General features: G+C 46.1%; 1 protein-coding gene across 2 annotated transcripts in view; it reads right to left on the bottom strand.

The window, feature by feature from the left end:
* The window catches only part of LOC115092719 (disintegrin and metalloproteinase domain-containing protein 9-like), a 506,232-nt gene that overhangs the window by 79,648 nt on the left and 399,648 nt on the right, over positions 1-26,936 (bottom strand). For both annotated transcript variants that reach the window (XM_029603960.1, XM_029603961.1), the window contains 2 exons: positions 25,264-25,447; positions 5,672-5,752 (listed from right to left, as the gene is read on the bottom strand). In XM_029603960.1, coding sequence (XP_029459820.1) covers positions 5,672-5,752; positions 25,264-25,447 — 265 coding nt within the window. The remainder of the gene's footprint in view (positions 1-5,671; positions 5,753-25,263; positions 25,448-26,936) is intronic.

The raw sequence follows: 26,936 nt of genomic DNA, 5'->3' as shown, positions 1-26,936 counted from the left end.
GTTTTTCTCCAACGTTGCTCAAGGCAATGTAAACTTCTTTTTAATTCTAATAACTGGATTGTATACTAAGGAGCCAAGTTCTTATTCCCATTTTACTTCCATCCTGAGGCCCTAAGGTGGCCAATTTCATACCTTCCCCAAGTATTGAATTCAATTTTCTAGCCCAGTTTTCAGGTGTGTCTAGAGGATCTTTCCAGTTATCCTGAACTAGATTGATAACAATATCTACAAAGCTGGATGAGTCTACTTTTATAATTCTAGGTTTGAGACTTAATTGGTTTTCTCCTCTGTTGCATGTAATTATCATAATTAAATAAAAAATTAACTAGGAAATGATCTGACTATGGTAATTTTTCTGATCCATCAAACATCAGATTACCTTGGTTCCTAGCCTTTTCAGAACCAAAAAGTAAATCCAGGGTGTGCCCTTTATCATGGATTACACTAAAAACAATTTGATAGAGACCACTAGCAGCTAAAGTAGAGAGAAAGCTTGTAACTTGAGAGGAAACCATAATATTTGTGTATAAAGTCCCCCATAATCAATAAAAAAGGGTATTTCAACGATTAGTCACAGAATTCATAGTATGACCAAATCAATTAAAACTTGAGAAGCACCAGGTGGAAAGTACCATAAAAAGATAGTGATAGGTTCTTTAAAATCTAAGAAAACCAAAAGACTCTCACATTCAACCACTTGGCCAGTAAAAATTCTTATCATGCATGCTAATGAGCTCATAGGGACGGTAATTTTCAAAGTGGCACACGAACCCACATGTGTGAGCATTCGTTCTCTGCGCACAGGGACACAGCTATTTTATAACATACATGCATATATGTACACAAGTTATAAAATAGCCTTGCCGCATGCACACATGCGCTCAATTTTAAGTGGGTGCATGCATGTGTGCGCAAATCTCACTTCTACCATATAATTTGAGGAATTTTATAGCCATGCGCATCAATGCATGGCTATTAAAATTCTTATGTTCTAACGCCATTGGCTATTTTCCCAGTTCATTCCCAGTTTGCCCAGTAAAAGAATAGGACTTCCAAACCCCTTCGTTTAATAGCCTCTCTTTCCCCCTGTTAGCCCCAACCTTTAAAACTCCGCTGATCTGCCTATATATTTTTTTCTTTTATTATTTCTTTTATTTATTTATTTGTTGAGTTTTATAAACCATCATTCGGTATATAAAACTTAGCAGTTGTGTAACAGAAAAAACAATATGAACGTTATACATTTTCTTAGTAGTTGTGCAACAGTAAAAAACAATTTGAACAATATCAGAAATAAGCATATCAAGTCCAGAGAGCATTATTAGATTGGATGAGGAGGGTATGCAGTTCAGGGTGAAGATAATGTATTAAGAGGTTTATAACTAAGAGTTCAGTTGAGAGTTGGAATGATCAGATGTCTGAGGGTCAGTGTAGAATTTGCGGAACATTAGTGTTTTTAGGTCCTTTCACATCCTTTCACATCATCCATAGCAGAAGTAAAGTTACATGGCAGGGACCCCAGTGCGTGTAAGTATTTACATGCTCATCTCTTGGCCAGGCTCAATATGTCCACGCCCCGCCCAGACCATGACCATGCCCCACCCTTTTTTGAAAACATTTTATTTGTAGGCACAGTGGGAGATATATACATGTACCTGGCGGCTTTTAAAATCCACTTGGACTTTTAAAATTTACCTGAAATACTCTAAACTATGCAAATCAAACAATGCAATGTGTCTAAAAATTTGCAAGCTGAGTTATTTGATCTAAAGTTAGCTATAACTCAGGTTGTAGCTAACTTCCCATGGAATGCTCAAGACATTAACACATTTCCCAAGTCTCCTGAGTAAGCCCTCTCCCACTCCACAAAAAGAGTGGAAACCCCCAGGAGTCTGCATAAACCCCCTATCCCACCTGCCCCTTCACCACTTTTGTAGGCGGCTAGTTATTGATAATAACAAAAAAAGTTTTCATGCTCTTACAGGTGAATTTGAAAAGCCCTCCGCGCACTAAAGGCAGGACATATGTGCAGAAGTCGGGAAGGCTCGCTGTGCAGATTTTAAAAGGCATGCAAGTATGGGCATATCTCCTGGTACGCGCATAAACATTTTTTGCAGAGAAAGGGGCAGGGCAGGGGCATAGTCTGGGAGGGGCATGGTCTGGGATGGGCATGTTCATTCATAAATTCCTCAATGAAATCTGGGTGTAAGTATTTACTCACAAAAGCATGTACTGGTGACCAATACCGTGTAACTTTATTTCTGCTATTGAAGGTGTGTAAATAAGAAAACAAAAAAAAACCTAATAAGGTTAGTGAAGTTTTATGGGTTGGACTAACAGGGTAAAAGAGAAGCTAATTTATAGGGGGGGTTAGGAAGTCCAGGCCTTTAACTGGGTGAACTGGTTTTATTGATAATTGCGTTGTCGTGCTTATCTACTAAAATTCCCCAATTTACGCAGTAGAGGTGGCATTTGCGCATACGTGTCCATATAAAATTGCATGCACATGTTTGCGCATACAGCAGATTTTATACCATGTATACATAGACATTTGTACGCCATAAAATGGCTGCGTCCATTGGCCCTAGCTGGCATACATGCGTACATGTATGCTTGCGTGTCTTAGGGAACCCCCCTCCCACTCCTCCCTTTTACTCTAAAAATCCAGCACCGGAGGCTAGGAGCCCACCCCCACCTAGACCACCTCCTAGACCCTCCCTTACAGACAAACGGATCCCTGTTGGTCCAGGGGACCTTCCCACACACACATGCTGGGGTACATTTTAAAAGAGAGCGTGCGCACATACTTTTGTTCGCGCATCAGGATTTTATAAGATACGCACGTATCTTATAAAATCCGGGGTCGGCGCATGCAAGGGGGTGCACATTTGTGCAACCTGCGCGTGCTGCCTGCTCCCTCCGAGGCCGCTCCGAAATCGGAGTGACCTCGAAGGGAACTTTCCTTCCGCCTCCCCTCACCTTCCCCTCCCTTCCCCTACCTAACCCACCCCCCGGCCCTATCTAAACCCCCTCCCTACCATTGTCGGCAGATTTACGCCTGCCAGAGGCAGGCGTAAATCTGCACGCACCATGCTGGCATGTCATCACCCGACCCGGGGGCTGGTCTGGAGGCCTCGACCACGCCCCCGGGCCAGCATCACGCCCCCGACACGCCTCCCGCCCCACCCCAAAATTTGCACCGCCCACCCGACACGCCCCCTTTGCAAAGCCCCGGGGCTTATGTGCATCCCGGGGCTTGCGCGCGCCGAGATGCAAAATAGGCTCAGCGCGCGCAGGGGCCTTTTAAGAGGGTTACACTCATAACTTATGCGCGCAACCCTTTTAAAATCCGGCCCATACTGATCCCTGGTGGTCCAGTGGATCCCTGACCCCCATTCCTCAGACTCTCCTTTATTTCAGAAAGTGTCCCTGGTGGTATAGCGGAGGCCCGGAAGCTAGGGGTGCTATGGGCCCCTACTAGACTATAGGGATGTGCAGAGCAAAATTTTATGTTCATATTTTTTATGTCCGAAAGGGGGTCCCACTTGCGGCCAATATGGACATAAAAAAAATCCAATGAGTTGGGTATATGTACATATGTGCAAAAAAAAAATTAAACCCCCTCACCCTCCTTAATCCCCCCCCCAGACTTACCACAACTCCCTGGTGATCGAGCGAGGAGTGAGGACGTCATTTCTGCAATCCTTGGCGAGAAGCATGTGACGTCGGTGGCACGTCGAGTGACGCGGCGTCACGTGATTCCCGGCTCGTTCGCGCCGGACGGCTCGTTCGGCCCAAAAAGAACTTTTGGCCAGCTTGGGGGGGCCTCCTGACCCCCCAAGCTGGCCAAAAGTTCTTTTTGGGCCGAACGAGCCGTCCGGCGCGAACGAGCCGGGAATCACGTGGCGCCGCGTCACTCAGACGCGACGTCACGTGATTCCCGGCAAGTTCGCGCCAGACGGCTCGTTCGGCCCAAAAAGAACTTTTGGCCAGCTTGGGGGGGCCTCCTGACCCCCTCAAGCTGGCCAAAAGTTCTTTTTGGGCCGAACGAGCCGTCCGGCGCGAACTTGCCGGGAATCACGTGACGTCGGCGTCACGTGATTCCCGGCTTGTTCGCGCCGAACGAGCCGTCCGGCGCGAACTTGCCGGGAATCACGTGACGTCGCGTCTGAGTGACGCGGCGCCACGTGATTCCCGGCTCGTTCGCGCCGGACGGCTCGTTCGGCCCAAAAAGAACTTTTGGCCAGCTTGGGGGGGTCAGGAGGCCCCCCCAAGCTGGCCAAAAGTTCTTTTTGGGCCGAACGAGCCGTCCGGCGCGAACGAGCCGGGAATCACGTGACGCCGGCGTCACTCGACGTGCCGCCGACGTCACATGCTTCTCGCCAAGGATTGCAGAAATGGCGTCCTCACTCCTCGCTCCATCACCAGGGAGTTGTGGTAAGTCGGGGGGGGGGGGATTAAGGAGGGTGAGGGGGTTTATATTTTTATTTTGGCTCAACAATCGCGATTTCCCACATATCGAACATATCTATGTTCGATATGTGGGAAATCCGATCGTTTATGTCGAATCAATTTTTTAAGTAAAAAAAAAATATGAGTTGCGTTTTACTAATGCGGTCAATCCGAATGCACACCCCTACTAGACTACCTGGGACACTTTCTGAAGTAACGGATGGGTCCAGGAAGTGGACTAGGTTGGGGGTTGGGAATCCACTAAACCAACAGTGATCACTTTGGGGTAGATTTTTTAAAAAAGCGCGTTCACGTACTTTTGTTTGCGCACCAGGCGCAAACAAAAGTACGCTGGATTTTATAAGATACGCGCGTATCTTATAAAATCCTGGATCGGCGTGCGCAAGGCTGCCGATTTTGGGCAGCCGGCGCGCGCCAAGCCGCGCAGCCTGTCACCGTTCCCTCCAAGACCGCTCCGAAATCGGAGCGGCCTCGGAGGGAACTTTCTTTTCCCCTCCCCTCACCTTCCCCTCCCTTCCCCTACCTAACCCATCCCCCCGGCCCTATCTAAACCCTCCCCTACCTTTATCCACGGATTTACGCCTCCCGGAGGGAGACGTAAATCCACGCGTGCCAGCGGGCTGCTGGCGCGCCGAGACTCGACCCGGGGCGGTTCCGGAGAGCGCGGCTACGCCCCCGAAACACCCCGGGCTAAAACCACGCCCCCGGTCCCGCCCCCGAAATGTCGCGTCATCGGGTCCCGCCCCCCTCGACACGCCCCCGAAACGCCCCCTTCCAAAAACCCCAGGACCTGCGCGCACCGGCACGCAAGGCCCTGCTCGCGTAAATCCGGGAGGATTAATGCGAGCAGGGCTTTTAAAATCCGCCCGAGTATGTGTAAGCAGAGGGATTGGGGGTGGGGGTGATAGGGCCCACTGGACTATTAGCGGTCTGTTTGCCTATAAGGGATGTCAGGGAGGTACCCTAGGGTGGGGAGCAGATTTTTTCCCGTAGGGATAAATACCGTGAAAGTCACAAAGCAGCAAGAGCAAGATCACTTACTGCAACTTTGTGAATGAGCCCTTTAGTTGAATAATGCCACTTTGCTCCAGAATGCCCTTGGACTACTTCTGACACAGCTAGATAAATTTTCAGCCACCCCTCCGATGCACAATAAATATATGCCGGTACATGTATTTATAAGCTTCTGTTAACTTACGCCACGTCCATTGCAGTCCACCTCGGGAATACAAGAAAATTGGAATGTTCTTAAATGTACACACTGGTAATTTATACACATCTATAAAACAAATGCATTTAGTCACAAAGACAATTCAGTAGTATTTAATAGTTTGTACTAAGTATTTATTTATGTGTCTGAGGATCACTCAATAAAAATTGTATTACAAAAAATAAATAAATAAATAAAAATAAAAAATATATAAACCGCAAATTACAAATAAAATTGAACTAAGCGGTGTACAATAAAACATAAATTACTAATATGGCCCCCCCTACTGGTTAGCCATTAGATGTCGCATCCCATCAGTGCACTAGAATGGATACCACAGTTCAGCTCTTCATCTGGCTATTTGAGTGCTTGGACCTTTCTTATAAGCAGGGATTGAGATAAGAGTAGCTGTGATTTTTTAGTTCAGCTTTTGACGAGCGAGGAGCTCTGGTGTGTTTCTTTGAGAGTGAGGCCTATTCCCCTCATTGCTCTATATTTTTTAGAGGCTAATCCTTCTAGATATTACTTGCATGTCTGAAGAAGAGAAAATATCACTGGAGTGGAAGCCTGGTCATTTGTGAAATGGTAGATCCCCTCATCCAGATGCCAGGGCACTGAAGGCCTAACAGAGTCCTGTCTAGGAGAGAGACAGAGCTGCAGGACAATGAGTCCACTGCAGATAACATTTTTGGCTGTGAGAGTAAACTATTTTTGGTTTGGCAGGAGGTTTTTGTCCATCCCTCCTTGGTGGAGCTAGGCTGGAAGAGCACAGCTCTGAACTTTACCATCTGTCCCCTCCATTTGAGAGAGCCAAGAACTAAAAGGAAATACGATCAGATGTAAAAACCTTCAACAGGATGTATTCCCCCCCCCCCCCCCCCCCCCAGGGACATGAGCACAGGCTAGGAAAAAGGACATAACAACTGGGTATTCAGGTAGGACTGCTCTATATTTTTCTAGGGACCCCACACAGAGTAGGATTTCTCCAAAGTACTGCACTTCTTATGCACTCAGAGTAGGAGTGGTAAGATTCTCATAAAGAACCTTAGTCAGAGATATTTACACAACAATAAGAAGACAGCCAGCTGTAAACTCATTATTTAGAACAGAACATTCATTTGCCTTTTTGCCAAATCAGTAAAGTATAATGTGAACACCCAGACTTGTGGCCAGTGAATTTGTCCCTGTAGCTTTACAGTATCACAGAGCTCAGAAGTGATTGCACACACGTTTTGAGAAAAAACACACCTCACTGCCTGGGCTATAAGATACAGCTTTCCACCATAGAAAGAACCCACATACTGGGGATATAGGAAGGGAAAGAAGAAATCATTGTGGACTGCCCCAGAGATATAAATTCCTTTGTGTGCCTTTGAAGATACAAGCAACTTCAAAGTAAAGTATTATACTGTAGAGTGACACCCTGATATGCCCCTCAGTTCCATGATATTAGTTTTGTGCAATCCATTGTTGTCGTCAATCCCTAGTTTTCTGTTTCTTAGTTCAAGATCTGAGCCTCTGCTATCACGTGTGTATTATATTTACTCTCTCCGAGACACTGTTTCTGTCTCAATGTTATCTGCTTGTTTTATTTTATTGGAATCCCTAGTTCTTTGTAATTGCTCTCTTCTGAAGCTCTGTTACTGTTCAATGTAATTGCTTTCATTTTTCTGAAGCACTGTTACTGTTCAATGTAAACCGAACTGATTTGTAACCTTATACAAGAATTTCGGTATATAAAACTGTTAAATAAAAATAAATAAATAAAGTAAAGGGTTACACTAAAATTTATTTTATTTTATTTTATTTATTTAATTTTATATACCGACAACCGTTTGCACATCGTGCCGGTTTACAAGTAACTTACAACCAAAAGATATATAGGCAAAGCCTTTACAAATAACAGTATGTAACATAAACGCAGTAACAGAGCAAGAAACGATTCTAGTGGCCATACTGGTTCTGAAGAAACCTAAAATCTAAAAAAGGTTCATGTGTGGCCTCAAAAGCTCATGTATTATATTCTTTATTTATGATGCTTCAATAAAAGGTAAAGCAAAATTGCTTACCTGTAATAGGTGTTATCCCAGGACAGCAGGATGTAATCCTCACTGAACGACCTCCTGCAGTCGATCTCCTGCCGGCGCCATTTTCCGTACGAAAACGATTCGCGGCGGGAAATCGCTCCCTGACCCCCGCTGGACCTCCAGGAACTTTTGGCCAGCTTGGGGGGGGGCCTCCTGACCCCCACAAGACTTGCCAAAAGTCCAGCGGGGGTCCGGAAGGACCTCCTGCCGTCCAATCGTGTTCGTCTATGGCCGCCGCCATTTTTCGGCGCCATTTTGGAAAATGGCGCCGGCTGAAGACAACAAGATTCAGTAGCAGGAGCCCGTTCCGGACCGCTGCCGTTCCGGACCGCCACTGGACCCGCAGGTTATTTAAGGCATTTGGGGGGGGGGGGGTTCAGGAGGGTGGGGGATTTAATTTAAAGGGTCGGGGGTGGGTTTTAGGGGGTTTTAATGTGCCGGTTTTGCGATTTTATGTTTTTTCGATTTTTCACGATTTTTCACGATATTTTACCCCCCAAACGGCAACAATACGATTCCCTCCCCCTCCCAGCCGAAATCGATCGTTAAGACGATCGAGGACACGATTCACATCTCTAATTGGTACTGAACGATAGTGTGCTACTGAGGTTGACATTGCTCTTACCGAGTGCGTCTTTACTCGTCCCTGTATGGGAAGGTCTGCTTTCTCATAGCAGAACTCTATACAATATGCAAGCCAGTTAGAGAGAGTTTGCTTGCCCACTGCATTACCCGGTTTGTTTTTATCAAAAGAAACAAAGAGTTGAGTGGATTTCCTATGGACTGCAGTGCGGTCTAGGTAATATGCAAGCGCACGTTTACAGTCTAAGGTGTGCAAAACTCTTTCACCTTGGTGAGCGTGAGGTTTTGGAAAGAATGTGGGCAAGACTATGGACTGATTCAAGTGGAATTCCATAACTACCTTGGGAAGGAATTTGGGTGAGTACAGAGTACCACTCGGTCATGTAAGAACTTTGTTTAGGATGAGTATGTGACAAGTGCTTGTAACTCGCTAACCCTTCTAGCAGATGTAATAGCTAGAAGAGAACTTTCCATGTAAGAAATTTAATATCACAGGAATCCATGGGTTCAAAGGGAGAATGCATGAGTCTTGTTAGTACTACATTAAGGTACCATTCTGTGACTGGTGGCCTTAACGGGGATTTAAGGTGAATTAAACTTCTCATAAACCTACTGACAAGAGGTTGCGCTGATATTGGTGCATCCCCTATTGTATGATGGTAAGCTGAGATAGCACTTAAATGTACCCTTACTGACATGGTCTGGAGACCAGAGTCTGAAAGGTGCCAGAAATTGTCTAATAAAGATGATGTGGGGCAGGAAAAGGGGTCAATACATTTCTGTGCACACCATGTGGTGAATCATTTCCACTTAGACCAATAGGTTTTTCGTGTGGAAGACTTACGTGAAGCTACCAGCACTTGAGACACATTAGTTGAAAGATTGAGTGGTTGCAGGATCAAGCTTTCAACATCCAGGCTGTTAGAGATAGGGATTGAAGGTTGGGATGGTGCAACCTCCCCTGATCTTGAGTTATGAGAGTGGGAGCTGTACCCAGACGAATTGGCTCTCTGATTGAGAGGTCGAGAAGTATGGGAAACCACACTTGTCAAGGCCAATATGGGACTATGAGTATCATTAACCCTTTGTCCTGATGTAGCTTTACTAGAGTTTTGGTTATTAGCGGTATCGGGGGATACGCGTATAGAAGGCCTGAATTCCAGGAGCGAGCAAAGGTGTCCCTGGTGCACTTGCTGGTCCGCTTGTATAGGGAGCAGAATTTGTGCACTTTGCGATTCAGTTCGGTTGCAAAGAGGAATATGGTTGGTTGGCCCCAGCGTTGGAATATTCTGGTCGTTACCAAAGGATCCAGGGACCACTCGTGGGGATGGAACTGACGACTGAGGCGATCTGCAACTACATTGTAGATGCCTGCTAGATAGGTGGCCCGGAGAAACATGGAATGCGTGAGGGCACAGTCCCAAATCTGTGCGGCTTCTTGACAAAGGAGATACGAGCCCGCACCTCCCTGTTTGTTCAGGTACCACATAGCTACCGTGTTGTCTGTCTGTATAAGAACAGTTTTGTGTGAAAGGCAGTGCTTGAAAGCATGTAGAGCATAACGTATAGCTCAAAGCTCCAGGAAATTGATTTGAAATGTTGCTTCAAGTTTTGTCCAAGTACCTTGAGTTTGGAGATTGCCTATGTGTGCTCCCCAACCTAAGGTGGATGCATCTGTAGTTAAAGTTACTTGCAGAACTGGTTGTTGGAAAGGTAGGCCTGTGTGCAAGTTGTTCTTCTTCGCCCAGCAGAAGAGAGATGAACGTAGTTGGTGGGTTATCTGAATTGGAGACGACAGTGGTTGAATGGCTTGTATCCACTGTGATCTTAATGTCCATTGGGTTATTCTCATGGCTAATCTGGCCATAGGAATGACATGAACTGTGGAGGCCATGTGGCCGAGCAGAGTTAGAAACTGATGGGCTGTCGCATGTTTCTTTGTTTGCAGAGATTTCACTAATGAGGAGAGTGTCTCTGCACGGTCCTCTGGGAGGAAGGCTCTTGATATTATGGTGTTCTGCTCCGATGAATTGCAGTAGGTGAGATGGTATGAGATGGGATTTCTGGTAGTTGATTAGGAATCCCAATGACTGGAGCAGATTGATTGTCAGCCTGAGAGAGGTGAGAGTTCCTTGCTTTGACTGGCTTCTGAGGAGCCAGTCATCCAGGTAAGGAAAAACGTGTACACTTTCTTTGTGCAAATGAGCCACTGCTACCACTAGGCACTTTGTGAATACTTCGGGTGCTAAGGCAAGTCCAAATGGCAGAACCCAGTATTGAAAATGTTGATGAACCACTAGGAAACACAGAAACTTGCGATGAGGAGGGAATATTGGAATGTGAGTGTAAGCGCCTTGCAGATCCAGAGAACAGAGCCAGTCTCCTGCTTGAAGAAGGGGAAGCATGGTGCCTAACGAGACCATCCTGAATTTTTCTTTTCGTAGAAATTTGTTGAGATTGCGGAGGTCTAAAATGGGACGTAGGCCTCCTGTTTTCTTTGGAATGAGGAAATAACTGGAGTAGAATCCTCTGCCCTGCTGAGGTTGGGAAACTGGTTTCATGGCCCAGGCTCTCAGAAAGGTGGATAATTCTGTGTTCAGGAGAGTGATATGATCCTTGTGTATCCAAAGAGACTTTGGTGGAGAGTCTTTTGGTACTGTGAGAAAATCCAGTTGGTAACCGTGTGTTATAATGGATAGTACCCATTGATCTGTTGTGATGTTTGACCAATTGGGTTGAAAGAAAGAGACCCAACCTCCCACTGGTAGATTTGGGATTGGGTTGGTGGAGTGGCTACTGTCCTCTGGCAGGTTCTCAAAATCCTGATGCAGGGCCCATCTGAGGCGGAGGTTGAGGCCTAGGTGTCCTTGGTTGCCTAGGCAGACTTCTCTGTGCTGGTCTAGATGCCTAACTAACTAACTAACTAACCACATCCTCTGGCAACAAATTCCAGAGTTTAATTGTGCATTGAGTGAAAAAGAACTTTCTCCGATTAGTTTTAAATGTGCCACATGCTAACTTCAAGGAGTGCCCCCTAGCCTTTCTATTATCTGAAAGAGTAAATAACCGATTCACATTAACCCGTTCTAGACCTCTCATGATTTTAAACACCTCTATCATATCCCCCCTCAGTCGTCTCTTCTCCAAGCTGAAAAGTCCTAATCTATTTAGTCTTTCCCCATTCCCTTTATCATTTTTTCCTGATTTGCTCAGTAGAGACTGTTATGGTTATGTGTGTTTTGGTGGATCCTTGTGTGCTGTGGAGATGACCACACCCACAGGGAGGAGCCCCGTGAGGAGCCACAGCACTGGGCTAGACTCGTATACACAAAACACAGGAATATTCTTTTATTAGACAGCTTGAAGATATCCACCAGAGGTGGCAGTAGTGAGGCAGTCTCAGGGACCTCAGCAGAGGGAACCCTTCTCTCCTTGATGACGTCAGGAGGTTCTACAGCAGGTCTCCCAGCGAGGACATACTGTGGATGAGATAGACTGAGAGTTAGAGTACTCACTAGGTGTTGGCTGTTGATATGCGATTCCACCAAGTATGTTGAAGATGGTACAGGCACCGAGGCAGGGAGAGCAGGCCCTCGAGGAGCGAATACCTGTTCCCTATAAGGCACCTGAAATAAAGCAGAGGGCCCCTGAGGAGTGGGTAGCCAGGTTAGCAGTTACCCCGAAGGGCAGAGTGAGAGCTTCCTGTGGCAGCACGGAAGCGGCAGAGTAGCGTAGACAGGAACGGATTCGAATCCTTGCTAACTCAAAGAGCTAGCAAATCAGTGAAGGTAATATACCGGATGGCGTGACGTCAGCATGAGGGAACGCCTTCGAGGTTCGCGCCAAGGGTGGTACAAAGACGTGGGTTACGCGCGCGCACCCTATCAAGTACCTGGGAGGAGCAATGGTGGGAGGCTGCACCATAACCATTCTGGGGACACCAGAGAGGTCGGCTTGTAGATTCGGCGGTACCCATGTTTCCCAGGTAAGTGGGAGGAGCCGTGAATAAGGTGAGGCAAATGGGGTGAAGCCATCTAGGACCGACAGACGCAACAGTACCCCCCTTCAAAGGGCGTCCACGCTGTTTCCTACCAGGTCTTGGTTTTTGAGGATGCAAGTGATGGAAGTCCTGTATCATCTCTTTATCCAGGCTATGAGACATTGGTGTCCAAGTGTTTTCTTCTGGGCCATACCCTTCCCATGACAGGAGATATTCCTATACTCTGCCTCGTCTTCTCACATCGAGAACTGCATCTACCTTGTATTCGATGTTTCTTCTGCATCTATAGGTGTAGCTTCAGGTATCTTGTTGGAAAACTCACTAAGGATCAATGGCTTCAATAGTGAGACATGGAATGCACTGTGGATCTTTAAAGTAGATGGTAGCTTCAGATTGTAAGTGAGATTGCCCAGTCATCGGATAATGGGAAATGGGCCAACGAAGCGAGGAGCGAAACGAACTGAAAGAAATGCTTTGTGGAAAGCCAGACTTTATCCCCAGGCTTCAAGTCTGGAGCCTTACAGTGATGTGCATCATATCCTTTCTTTGCTCGAAGTCCTGCTTTAACAAGCATTTCTTTTGTCCAAGTCCAAAGTTGTTGGATATCTTTGGCAGTGGATTGAGCTGCCGAGGATGACACTGATAATGGAAGTGGCAGTGGTGGAGGTGGTAGTCGTCTGTAGACCACTTTGAATGGTGTTACACCAGTGGATGTTGCTGGATGAGAATTTATGGGAAATTCCACCCAGGGTAACAGTTCACTCCAATCATTCTGGTGAGTGTTCATGTAGGCATGAATGAACTGCTTGAGAGTCCTGTTCATCATCTCTGTTTGTCCGTTGGATTGTGGATGGTATGCGGAGGTAAAGTCAAGAGAAATATTGAACTTCTTACATAGTGCCTTCCAGAAGTTAGCTGTGAATTGGACTCCTCAATCGAAGACTATGTGCTTAGAATTGCCATGCAGGTGAAAGATGTTCGTAATGAATAGCTTGGCGAGCTCCATGGCGGTGGGTAAACCTGGGAGAGCCACAAAATGAGCCATCTTCGAGAACCGATCTATGGTTACCCAAATGGTGTTGTTCCCGCCTGAAGATGGTAAATCTACCACGAAGTCTGTGGCAATATGTGTCCATGATTCTTCTGGCACTGGCAAGGGTTGGAGTAGACCTCATGGATGACCTGGTGGCATCTTCTGTTTAGTGCAGTTGGCGCAGGAAGCTACGTAAGAGAATGAGTCTTCCCTCATGGTAGGCCACCAGTAATAGGTTTGAAGTTTAGACAGAGTGTTACGTTGACCAGGATGTCCTGAAAGTTTAGAGTCGTGGGCCCAAGCCAATAATTTTTTCCTGAGGTTCTTGGGTGCGATAGTCTTTCCTGCAGGCACTGAGTGGGTAGCTGCCAATATGACCTTCTCAGGGTCAATAATGTGTTGCGGTTGTTCAGGTATGTCCTCGGAGAGGAAAGAGCGAGATAGAGCGTCATCTCTGATATTCTTGTCTCCAGGGCGGTACTTGACCACAAAAATGAAATTTCAGACCTATTAGTAAAAATTTGTAACCTATCAGTGTGCTGCAGCAGTCAAAAAAGCAAATAGAATGTTAGGAATTATTAGGAAGGGAATGGTTAATAGAACGGAAAATGTCATAATGCCTCTGTATCGCTCCATGGTGAGACCGCACCTTGAATACTGTGTACAATTCTGGTCACCGCATCTCAAAAAAGATATAGTTGCGATGGAGAAGGTACAGAGAAGGGCAACCAAAATGATAAAGGGGATGGAACAGCTCCCCTATGAGGAAAGGCTGAAGAGGTTAGGGCTGTTCAGCTTGGAGAAGAGACGGCTGAGGGGGGATATGATAGAGGTCTTTAAGATCATGAGAGGTCTTGAACGAGTAGATGTGACTCGGTTATTTATTTTCGAATAATAGAAGGACTAGGGGGCATTCCATGAAGTTAGCAAGTAGCACATTTAAGACTATTCAGAGAAAATTCTTTTTCACTCAACGCACAATAAAGCTCTGGAATTTGTTGCCAGAGGATGTGGTTAGTGCAGTTAGTGTAGCTGGGTTCAAAAAAGGTTTGGATAAGTTCTTGGAGGAGAAGTCCATTAATGGCTATTGATCAATTATACTTAGGGAACAGTCACTGCTATTAATTTCATCAGTAGCATGGGTTCTTCTTAGTGTTTGGGTAATTGCCAGGTTCTTGTGGCCTGGTTTTGGCCTCTGTTAGAAACCCTTGGTCTTGATGGACCCTTGGTCTGACCCAGCATGGCAATTTCTTATGTTCTTATCCATTGTACCTGAAGACTGGAGTATAGCTAATGTAACCCCAATATTTAAAAAGGGCACCAGGGGCAATCCAGGAAACTACAGACTGGTTAGCCTGACTTCAGTGCCAGGACAAATAGTGGAAAGTGTTCTAAACATCAGAATCATAGAACATATAGAAAGACATGGTTTAATGGAACAATGTCAGCATGGTTTTACCCAAGGCAAGTCTTGCCTCACAAATCTGCTTCACTTTTTTGAAGGAGTTAATAAACATGTGGATAAAGGTGAACTGGTAGATGTAGTGTACTTGGATTTTCAGAAGGCGTTTGATAAAGTTCCTCATGAGAGGCTTCTAGGAAAGTAAAAAGTCATGGGATAGGTGATGTCTTTTCGTGGATTACAAACTGGCTAAAAGACAGGAAACAGAGAGTAGGATTAAATGGACAATTTTCTCAGTGGAAGGGAGTGGGTAATGGAGTGCCTCAGGGATCTGTACTTGGACAGGTGCTTTTCAATATATTTATAAATGATCTGGAAAGAAATACGACGAGTGAGGTAATCAAATTTGCAGATGATACAAAATTGTTCAGAGTAGTTAAATCACAAGCATATTGTGATAAATTGCAGGAAGACCTTGTAAGACTGGAAAATTGGGCATCGAAATGGCAGATGAAATTTAATGTGGATAAGTGCAAGGTGATGCATATAGGGAAAAATAACCCATGCTATACACAATGTTAGGTTCCATATTAGGTGCTACCACCCAAGAAAGGGATCTAGGCATCACAGTGGATGACACATTGAAGTTGTCGATTCAGTGTGCTGCGGCAGACAAAAAAGCAAACAGAATGTTGGGAATTATTAGAAAGGGAATGGTGAAAATGGAAAATGTCATAATGCCTCTGTATCACTCCATGGTGAGACCGCACCTTGAATGCTATGAACAATTCTGGTTGCCGCATCTCAAAAAAGATATAATTGCGATGGAAAAGGTACAGAGAAGGGGACCAAAATGTTTAAAATCATAAGAGGTCTAGAATGGGTAGATGTGAATAGGTTATTTACTCTTTCGGATAGTAGAAAGACTAGGGGGCACTCCATGAAGTTAGCATGTGGCACATTTAAAACTAATCGGAGAAAGTTCTTTTTTACTCAACGCACAATTAAACTCTGGAATTTGTTGCCAGAGGATGTGGTTAGTGCAGTTAGTATAGCTGTGTTTAAAAAAGGATTGGATAAGTTCTTGGAGGAGAAGTCCATTACCTGCTAATAATTAAGTTGACTTAGAAAATAGCCACTGCTATTACTAGCAACAGTAGCATGGAATAGACTTAGTTTTTGGGTACTTGCCAGGTTCTTATGGCCTGGATTGGCCACTGTTGGAAACAGGATGCTGGGCTTGATGGACCCTTCATCTGACCCAGTATTGCATGTTATTATGTTCTTATAAGCACATAAGAAATTTTCATACTGGGTTAGACCAAGGGTCCATCAAGCCGAGCATCCTGTTTCCAACAGTAGCCAATCCAGGTTACAAGTACTTGGCAAATACGAAATAGCAAGTAAATCCTATGATACTAATGCCGGTAATAAGTAGTGGCTATTCCCTAAGTAAACCTGATTAATAGCAGTTTATGGACTTCTCCTGCAGGAACGTGTCCAAAACTTTTTTAAACCCAGCTACACTAACTGCTTTAACTGCATCAACTGGCAATGAATTACAGAGCTTAATTTTAAATGTGCTACTTGCTAACTTCATGGAGTGCCCGTTTATCCTTGACTTATATGAAAGAGTAAATAACCGAGTCACATTTATCCATTCTAGTCCTCTCATGATTTTATTTATCTCTATCATATCTTCTTTCAGTTGTCTCTTCTCCAAGCCTCATAGGGAAGCCGTTCCATCCCCTTTATCATTTTGGTTGACCTTCTCCGTACCTTTTCCAGTGCAACTATATCTTTTTGAGATGTGGCGACCAGAATTGGACACAATACTCTAAGGGGTAGATTTTCAGACGAGCGTGAACAGCCTACTTTTGTTTGCGCTCCAGGCGCAAACAAAAGTACGCTGGATTTTAGTAGATACGCGCGTAGTCGCGCGTATCGGCTAAAATCCTGGATCGGCGCGCGCAAGGCTATCGATTTCATATAGCCTGCGCGCGCCGAGCCGCGCTGCCTACCCCCGTTCCCTCCTAGGCCGCTCCGAAATCGGAGCGGCCTAGAAGGGAACTTTCCTTTGCCCTCTCCTCACCTTCCCCTCCCTTCCCCTACCTAACCCACCCGCCCGGCCCTGTCTAAACCCCCATCCTACCTTTGTCGGGGGATTTACGCCTCCCAGAGGGAGGCGTAAATCCCCGCGCGCCAGCGGGCCTCCTGCGCGCCGGGCCGCGACCTGGGGGCGGGTACGGAGGGCGCGGCCATGCCCCCGGGCCGTAGCCACGCCCCCGTACCCGCCCCCAAAACGCTGCCGACACGCCCCAGCAACGCTGCGCGCTCCGGCCCCGCCCCCCGACACGCCTCCCGACACGCCCACTCCGAAAACCCCGGGACTTACGCGAGTCCCGGGGTTCTGCGCGCGCCGGTGAGCCTATGTAAAATAGGCTCACCGGCGCGCAGGGCCCTGCTCGCGTAAATCCGCCCGGTTTTGGGCGGATTTACGCGAGCAGGGCTCTGAAAATCCGCCCCTTAATGTGGCCTCACCAAGGACTGATACAGAGATATTATAATATTTGCCATTTTATTCTACTTATCTAATAATTTCCAACATTCTGTTTGCTTTTTTGACAGCTGCAACATTCTAAGCCAATAATTTCAGTGTATTTTCCACTATGACACCTAGATCTTTTTTCTAGATGGTAACTCCACTCAGAACCTAATATGGAACCTAACATTGTGTAACTTCAGCGTGGGTTAATTTTCCTTATGTGCATCACTTTGCACTTGGCCAGTCTTCCCATCTTGCAAGGTCCTCTTGCAATTTATCACAATCTGCTTGGCATTTAACAGCTCTGAATAATTTAGTGCCATCTGCAAATTCGAACACTTCACTCATCCTACCCCTTTCCAAATTGGTTATAAATATATTAAAAAGCACTGGTCCCAGTACAGATCCCTGAGGCACTCCACTGTTCACATTTCTCCACTGAGAAAACTGACCATTTAATACTATTTCTGTTTCCTATCTTTTAACCAGTTTGCAAACCACAAAAGAACATTGTCTCCTATTCCATGGCTTTTTAATACTCTTAGGGGTAGATTTTATAAATTTGCACACACACGTACTTTTCTTCGCGCACCAGGCACGAACAAGAGTATGTGGGATTTCAATAGATACGCGCGTAGCCTCGCTTATCCATTAAAATCCGGGGTTGGCGCACGCAAGGCTGCCCAAAATCGGCAGCCTGCGCGCCGAGCCGTGCAGCCTGCCTCCGTTCCCTCTGAGGCAGCTCCGAAATCGGAGCAGCCTCGGAGGTAACTTTCCTTCGGCCTCCCCCCACCTTCCACTCCCTTCCCCTACCTAACCCAACCCCCTGGCCCTATCTAAACCCCCCTACCTTTGTTGAACAAGTTACGCCTGCTCAAAGCAGGCGTAACTTGCACGCGTTGGACCGGCCGCCAGTGCATCAGGGTCCAGTCCGGGGGCTGGTCCGGAGGCCTTGGCCACACCCCCGGAACGCCCCCAATGACGCGCCGGCCGCGACTCGCCCCCCGGAACGTTCCCCCAGGAAATCCCCGGGACGTACACACATCCCGGGGCTTGTGCGCGCCGCCGAGCCTACTCAACATAGGCTCGGCGTGAGCAGGGGGAGTTTGGGCCAGGTTTTCAGGGGGTACGCATGTATCTTACGCTCGTACCCCTTTGAAAATCTAGCCCTTAGTGTTATGAATCCTGCCCGCGGTCCCCCGTGAGCAGGCACCTTACCTCTTGCTGCTTGCTGCTGCCTGATGTGGCCGGACGCCGCCGAAGTCGGGCCCTCACCACAGCCGGAGCCGTGGACTTTGTTTCCTCACACGGCCTGGAGGCTGCTCCTCTTGCTCTCTTCACCGCAGCCGGAGCCTCGGACTTCTCTGCTGTCTGTCCTCGATGCGACTATAGCCGCTGCCGACATCATTGCCATCTTTGTGGCTGGAGGCCGCAAGCCCTGAGCTGGCTTGGTGGCTAGAGCCGCCCTCGGGGCCTCCTGCAGCGGCAGGAGCCGCTGCCATCGTTGGGACCTGCTTCTAGGCCCAGCCCTGCTTCTTCCACGCTGACGTTGGTGCAGGACCGCTGTCCACGGTCCTGCACAGCTTCCTTCTTCCTGCCTCTAGGTGCACGGCTGCGCCTCTCTGCAAGATTTAAAGGGCCCACAGCCGGATATGCCCTGGGCCCCTCCTATGGACTGTTTCCTGTATCAGCCCTATAAAAGGGCTGCTCCTGCATTTCGTCTTCGCCTTGCATCGGACTTACTTCGCCTCTGGTAGCTCCTGCCTTCCAGCGCTCCATCAGGTCCTTTGTGTTTTCTCGTTGGAGCTCCAAGTGTCGTCTACTTCTTGTGCCATGTCTTCATCGCCTGAGGTCCTCGTCCAGGTCTCCTGATGTCTCGTCGTCTGATGTCTCGCTTCCTGATGTTCCAGGTTCCTTGATGTCCTTCAGCTGAAATTTCTACTATGTTCTCTCACCCTAGCTTGATGGACTCCAGGGCATACCAGACAAACAACGTTTACTACCAAATTTCGGCCACATTCCCATCTGAGAGAACATGGTACAAAATGTGAGGCCCTCCCCAGAGGCTCTCTCTCTCTCACTCCACTCCCTCCTCCCCAAAATTCCAAAAATGTATCATAAATTGTATTATGGCCATATCACACAGCTTAACACAGCATTAAAACTGTGCGATATGGTCCCTAATTTTACTATTTCCTGACCATTGCTCCTCCTCAACCCCGCCCACCCCAAAAATTTGCATTTGCACTGTGCGGTACTGCATTTTTTGCATGCAAAAACGCCATAACGCACTTTCATGCATGACCCTGTTCATTTTTTCCCCCTTTTCCTGTGGTTTCTCTGAGCTTTTTGCCAAACAGGTTGTCCCATTAGACAAGAGAGGTCTGCTGACTTGTCATGTATGTTTTCTCAGATACTACTTGCCCTAAGCCACGCCATTCAACAACCTCCAATGGAAGCTGCTGAGGTACATGCGATGGAATCATAAGATTCTTAGACAGAACATAGAATGTATCTGATGCATTCTTCCACATCTCACAATGGTTGGGGGTAATATGTGTATGTGTTGCCTTTAACAGGTGTAGAAAAGTCTTTAGTTTCTGAATTCAATCAGAGAAATATTGCATAATATGTATCTGGTAAGTACAGATACAAGCGGTAAGCATGGAGCTCTGGAAAGCTTTCATTCCAAAATTATCCAGCAACCTATGGTTTTTGCTTGGAGTCAAATTGGAATGAATTCTTATGTTTTTTTTGCCTTTAGTACAGACTCAACAACAACAGATTGGTGAGGGAGTTCGATGACTCCAAAGCCTGGAGAATTCTGCACTCTGAACTTAAGATCTAGTTTTCTGGCCAAGGATCTCCTGAAATAGGAATCTCCCACATTCCCATCTGTAACACATTGAAAAGGTCATCAATTGGAAGAGCCATGGGTTTTGATGGCTTGTCCATTATTTGAAGGAAACCAAAGACTTCTGCTCAGGGGTCTTTATCCTTTCATATATTGACTCCCAGTATCTTTCTATTTTTCTATGAATTTTGAGTAGGCAAGGTCTTCAGGAAAGGAAGTATGATCAGAAAGATCCAGATGTAGGTTAGAAAGAATACCTGCAGACCCCTCTTCTGAACTTAATAGCAAGGGTTTGTTGATCTAGGCCCTCAGTGATGAAGACAGCAACACAGAGGGTTCTCCTGTTGCACTGCAGGAGAAACACCCTGGTCTGCAAGCTCCGAATGATTTGACTCAATTCCACTTGAATGGGATAATGAAGAACCTTGCAGCAAGGGTTCTAGTGATGTGTTCACACCAATAGGCAAAACTGGGGCTCCAGTCTGAGGGATCTCTTAGAAGAGACATCTAAAAAGTCATGAGACAGGAGGTGATTTCCTTTCGTGGTCTGCAAACTGGTTAAAAGACAAAAAATAGAGAGTAGGATTAAATGGTCAGTTTTCTCAGTGGAAAAGGGTAAACAATGAAGTGCTTCAGGGATCTGACTTGGACTAGTTCTGTTCAATATATTTATAAATGATCTGGAAAGGGATATGACAAGTGAGGTGATCAAATTTGCAAATGACACAAAATTATTTAGAATAAATCACATGCAGATTGTGGTAAATTGCATGAGGACCTTGCATGACTGGAGGACAGTGCATCCAAATCGCAGATGAAATTTAATATGGACAAGTGCAAGGTGATGCATATACGGAAAAAAAAAAACCTCATGCTGTAGTTACACCATGTTAGGTTCAATATTAGGAGTTACTACCCTGAAAATGATCTAGGAGTCATAGTAGATAATACATTGCAATTGTTGGCTCTGTGTGCTGTGTCAGTCAAAAAAGCAAACAGAATGTTAGGAATTATTCGGAAAGGAATGGTAAAATGGAGAGTGTTAGAATGCCTCTATATTCCTTCATGGTGAGTCTGCACCTTGAATACTGTATGCAATTCTGGTCGCCCATCTCAAAAAAGATATAGCTAGAACATAAGAACATAAGAAATTGCCATGCTGGGTCAGACCAAGGGTCCATCAAGCCCAGCATCCTGTTTCCAACAGAGGCCAAAACCTGGCCACAAGAACCTGGCAATTACCCAAACACTAAGAAGAACCCATGCTACTGATGCAATTAATAGCAGTGGCTATTCCCTAAGTAAACTTGATTAATAGCCGTTAATGGACTTCTCCTCCAAGAACTTATCCAAACCTTTTTTGAACCCAGCTACACTAACTGCACTAACCACATCCTCTGGCAACAAATTCCAGAGCTTTATTGTGCATTGAGTGAAAAAGAATTTTCTCCGATTAGTCTTAAATGTGCTACTTGCTAACTTCATGGAATGCCCCCTAGTCCTTCTATTATTCGAAAGTGTAAATAACCGAGTCACATCTACTCGTTCAAGACCTCTCATGATCTTAAAGACCTCTATCATATCCCCCCTCAGCCATCTCTTCTCCAAGCTGAACAGCCCTAACCTCTTCAGCCTTTCCTCATAGGGGAGCTGTTCCATCCCCTTTATCATTTTGGTTGCCCTTCTCTGTACCTTCTCCATCACAACTATATCTTTTTTGAGATGCGGCGACCAGAATTGTACACAGTATTCAAGGTGCGGTCTCACCATGGAGCGATACAGAGGCATTATGACATTTTCCGTTCTATTAACCATTCCCTTCCTAATAATTCCCAACATTCTATTTGCTTTTTTGACTGCTGCAGCACACTGAGCAGATGTTTTAAAGTATTATCCACTAGAGGTGTGCATCTGTTTTCCACGGATTTGTAATCCGCATCTTATTTTTTGCTATCTGTTAAATATGTGGGGAGGCGAAACGCATCGCGACTCCCCACGTATGAAACAGATTTCTGTTTTATTCGGCCTCCTAAATAAAAATTTAAACCCCCCACCCTCCTGACCCCCCCAAGACTTACCAAAACTCCCTGGTGGTCCAGCGATGGGGTCCTGGAACTCACTCACACCCTCCGTGCTAGTTTCATCTTGGCGCCGATAGCCTTTGTCACAGGGGCTACCGGTGCCATTGGTCAGCCCCTGTCACATGGCCATTGGCGCCATCTTGTGCTCTTACCATGTGACAGGGGCTAACCAATGGCACCGGTAGCCCCTGTGACATAGTATGGGCAAAGACTATCGGCGCCATTTTGAGTCCTGGCATCGGACAGCAGGTCGCTCCCGGACCCCCGTTGGACTCACAGGGACTTTTGGCCAGCTTGGGGGGCCTCCTGACCCCCACAAGACTTGCCAAAAGTCCAGCGGGGGTCCGGGAGTGACCTCCTTGCACGCTGGCCGTCTGATGCCAATACTCAAAATGGCGCCGATCGCCTTTCCCTCACTGTGACACACATAGTGAGGGCAAAGGCGATCGGCGCCATTTTGAGACTCAAAATCGCCGTCCGATGCCAATACTCAAAATGGCGCCGATCGCCGTCATAGTGAGGGCAAAGCCGATCGGCGCCATTTTGGGACTCAAAATCGCCGTCCGATGCCAATACTCAAAATGGCACCGATCGCTGTCATAGTGAGGGCAAAGGCGATCGGTGCCATTTTGAGTATTGGCATCGGTCGGCGATTTTGAGTCTCAAAATGGCGCCGATCGCCTTTGCCCTCACTATGTGTGGGCAAAGGCGATCGGCCGATGCCAATACTCAAAATGGCGCCGGCGTTCAAGGAGGTCACTCGCGGACCCCCGCTGGACTTTTGGCAAGTCTTGTGGGGGTCAGGAGGCCCCCCCAAGCTGGCCAAAAGTCCCTGTGGGTCCAACGGGGTCCCAGAGCGACCTGCCATCCGATGCCAGGACTCAAAATGGCGCCGATAGCCTTTGCTCATACTATGTCACAGGGGCTACCGGTGCCATTGGTCAGCCCCTGTCACATGGTAGGAGCACAAGATGGCGCCGATGGCCATGTGACAGGGGCTGACCAATGGCACCGGTAGCCCCTGTGACAAAGGCTATCGGCGCCATGATGAAACTAGCACCGAGGGTGTGAGTGAGTTCCCGGACCCCACCGCTGGACCACCAGGGAGTTTTGGTAAGTCTTGGGGGGGTCAGGAGGGTGGGGGGTTGTAGTTAATTTTAATTTTAGCTGGGACACTAATTTAACTCGCCGTAGTAACGTATTTACAGATCGACAACTTATGGAATTCTCCATACTTCCGCATGAAACGGAATTGACCCCCCACGAATACGTATCACGAATGCAACGAAAACTTTTTGCCTGCACATCCCTATTATCCACTTTGATGCCTAGATCTTTTTCCTGGGTGGTAGCTCCTAATATGGAACCTAACATCGTGTAACTACAGCAAGGGTTATTTTTCCCTATATGCAACACCTTGCACTTGTCCACATTAAATTTCATCTGCCATTTGGATGCCCAATCTTCCAGTCTTGCAAGGTCCTCCTGTAATGTATCACAGTCTGCTTGTGATTTAACTACTCTGAATAATTTTGTATCATCCGCAAATTTGATAACCTCACTCGTCGTATTCCTTTCCAGATCATTTATATATACATTGAAAAGCACTGGTCCAAGTACAGATCCCTGAGGCACTCCACTGTTTACCCTTTGTTGTACTGGAGATGGGCCACTAAAATGATAAAGAGGATGGAATGGTTCCCCTATTAGGAGCGATATAGAGGCATAAAGATATTTTTCATTTTATTCACCATTCCCTTCCTAATAATTCCTAACATTCTGTTTGCTTTTTTGATTGCTGCAGCACACTGGGCCGATATTTTCAATCTATATTCCACTATTACACCTATATCTTTTTCCTGGGTGGTAGCTCCTGATATGGAACCTAACATCATGTAAAGACAGCATGGGTTATTTTTCCCTATATGCAGCACCTTGCACTTGTCCATTCAATTTCATCTGCCATTTGGTTGCCCAATCTTCCAGTCTTGCAAGGTCCTCCTGCAATTTATCACAGTTCACTTCTGACTTAACTACTCTGAATAATTTTGTATCATCTGCAAATCTGTTTACCTCACTTGTTGTATTCCTTTGCAGATCATTTATAAATATATTGAAAAGCACCGGTCCAAGTACAGATCCCTGAGACACTTCACTGTTTACCCTTTTCAACTGAGAAAATTGACCATTTAATCCTACTCTCTGTTTCCTGTTTTTTAACCAGATTGTAATCCATGAAAGGACATTGCCTCCTATCCCATGACTTTTTAGTTTTCTTAGAAGCCTCTAATGAGGCAGATATAATAGATATGTTGAAGAGGCAAGTTTGTGTATTTGTTTAGCACTGAAAAGTGTTGTGTGTGCTGCAGAGGCAGAAAGACAACTGGAAAAGGTAAAAGCTGAGGAAAATATATATAAAAATATCAAAATTTAAAGATTATGGAGAGAAATATCTGGAAAGACTGAGTACATGTCTGTGTTTGTGCTCGGACAAAAAATGACTGAGGAGGCTCAGGATGCAATTTCCACATGGAAAATCCCACACATGCTCAGTAGAGCTTAAAGTTCTACTAGCTAGGAGGGACAAGTTCATTTGGTGCCACTGGATGATGTCACTCACATATAATGGTTAATTCAGCCTACTTAATGCAAAAACAATTATTTATAATAAAAAAATGTTTAATGAGAAGAAATGTGGGGAGGGGGAGAGAGAACTCCTTTGAGTGGCAACAGTTTTACAAAAAAATTAGAGAGAACAAATCCAAATCTGGGTGATAAAACAGACAAAAAAAGATATGGGGGATTTTTTAGCCAGTGGTTGTGCAGAAAATCCCCTCAGAGAGCTGTTCCATATCAGCACCATCAGATGACACCATCTCCATCTGTGTGGCTGATTCATCTTGCTCATCAATGAAGAAATGGTGAATCATAATGCTGGCACCAAACAGTTTTTCAATAAACCTAATACAGTGTGAAGGACCATAAAAGATTTTTACCTTCTGTTCAGCACACTTTGTGCCATTCTTTACCCAGGCTTGATCTACCACATTCTTTGATAACAGAAAATCCACAGATTTGCAAAGAGTATTTTTAGGACGATAGTATAAGATGGCACCTTTTACGGAAAATGTTGGTGAACTGGATGTATGCACACATTGTATTTTCCCACACAAAGTATGCCTAGAAATTAACAGAGAAAACTAAATTAGCTGAGTTAAAAACATTTACACATATTTACATAGTGAGAAATCACTAATTACCTGATAATTTCCTTTTCTTTAGGACAATCAGATGAATCCAGAACAAGTGGGTTATGCACTCCTACTAGCAGATGGAGATGGAGCAAACTGCAGTGAACTCAGTCTGCCATTATTCTCTTCAAAAGCAATTGTGGACAGAGTAGTCAAAAATCTTAATTAAAAACAACTAACCATGTCAATACTCAGCCAACAGACTACACTGAGCTCTGATAAGATCATAATAATACAAGTCTAGGGACTGGAGTAACACTTACCAGTAATCCCTTTAACAGGTAGGCACACAGGAGGAACAATATGCAACCACATGGCAGCCAATGGAGGGAAGCTGGATTCATCTGACTGTCCTAAAGAAAAGAAAATTATCAGGTAAGTAGTAATTTCTCATTTCTTAGCGTTCAGTCAGATGAATCTAAAACAAAAGGGATGTACCCAAGCTACTTCCTAATAGGATGGGAAGCTGCCCGCTATCCAGACAAAACCACATGCGCAAAGGCTGCATCCTCCCGGGCCTGAACATCCAGGCGATAATACCTGGAAAAGGTGTGTAAGGAGGACCACGTTGCAGCTTGGCAAATGTTGATGGGAGACAACAATCTAACTTCTGCCCATGACACTGCCTGAGTCCGAGTGGAATGAGTCCAAACCTGATTAGGCAATGGCTTCTCAGCATCCACGTATGCAGCCGTGACTACCTCCTTAATCCAGTGAGCCATTGTAGCCCGCAAGGCTGGCTCTCCCTGTCTAGTACTGCCATGAAGGACAAAAAGGCGATCTGACCTCCGTAAAGGTTCAGTAACCTCCAGATACCTGACAATATGTCTCTTGACATCTAAGGGTGGCCACAGATAATACTCCTCTGCATCTCTTTTTTTGTCCAGCGTCGGCAGGGAGATGGTCCTATTCAAGTGAAACCTAGTGACTACTTTCGTGAAAAGGAAGGAACAGTACCTGGAGTCACCTGGAGAAATGACTCCCGGCAAGACAAGGCTTGAAATTTGGAAAACCTACATACCAAACAAATTGCCACAAGGATCACCATTTTCAAAGTCAGCAACCGCAGGGATGGAGCTGGTAGCTGTCTAAACGTAGGGCCTGCCAAAAAAATCGAAGACCAAATTAAGACTCCACAGGGGCACCAGAAACTGCAAAGGAGAACAAAGATGTTTCACTCCTTTCAGAAAACGGGATCCTGTTAGGGTAGTGGACCCTTGGGCCGGCTGAGACTGCAGGTGTTGCACTGTGGGGGCCCACAGTGGGCGTCGCAGCTGGGAGGCGGCGCTGAAGAGGTGTTCTGAAGAAGGCTTCACCACTGGAAGCCCGAGGTCCCCCCAGGAGGAACCTGTAGGGACCCAGGCCTCTTGGACTTAGAAGTGACCCTATGTGACCAAGGATCAAGGAAGCGGCCGAAG

This window comes from Rhinatrema bivittatum, chromosome 5, assembly GCF_901001135.1.
Source record: "Rhinatrema bivittatum chromosome 5, aRhiBiv1.1, whole genome shotgun sequence".
Lineage (NCBI taxonomy): Eukaryota > Metazoa > Chordata > Amphibia > Gymnophiona > Rhinatrematidae > Rhinatrema > Rhinatrema bivittatum.
The sequence above is the reverse complement of the archived record's forward strand: the minus strand, read 5'-3'. Positions and strand labels throughout refer to the sequence as shown.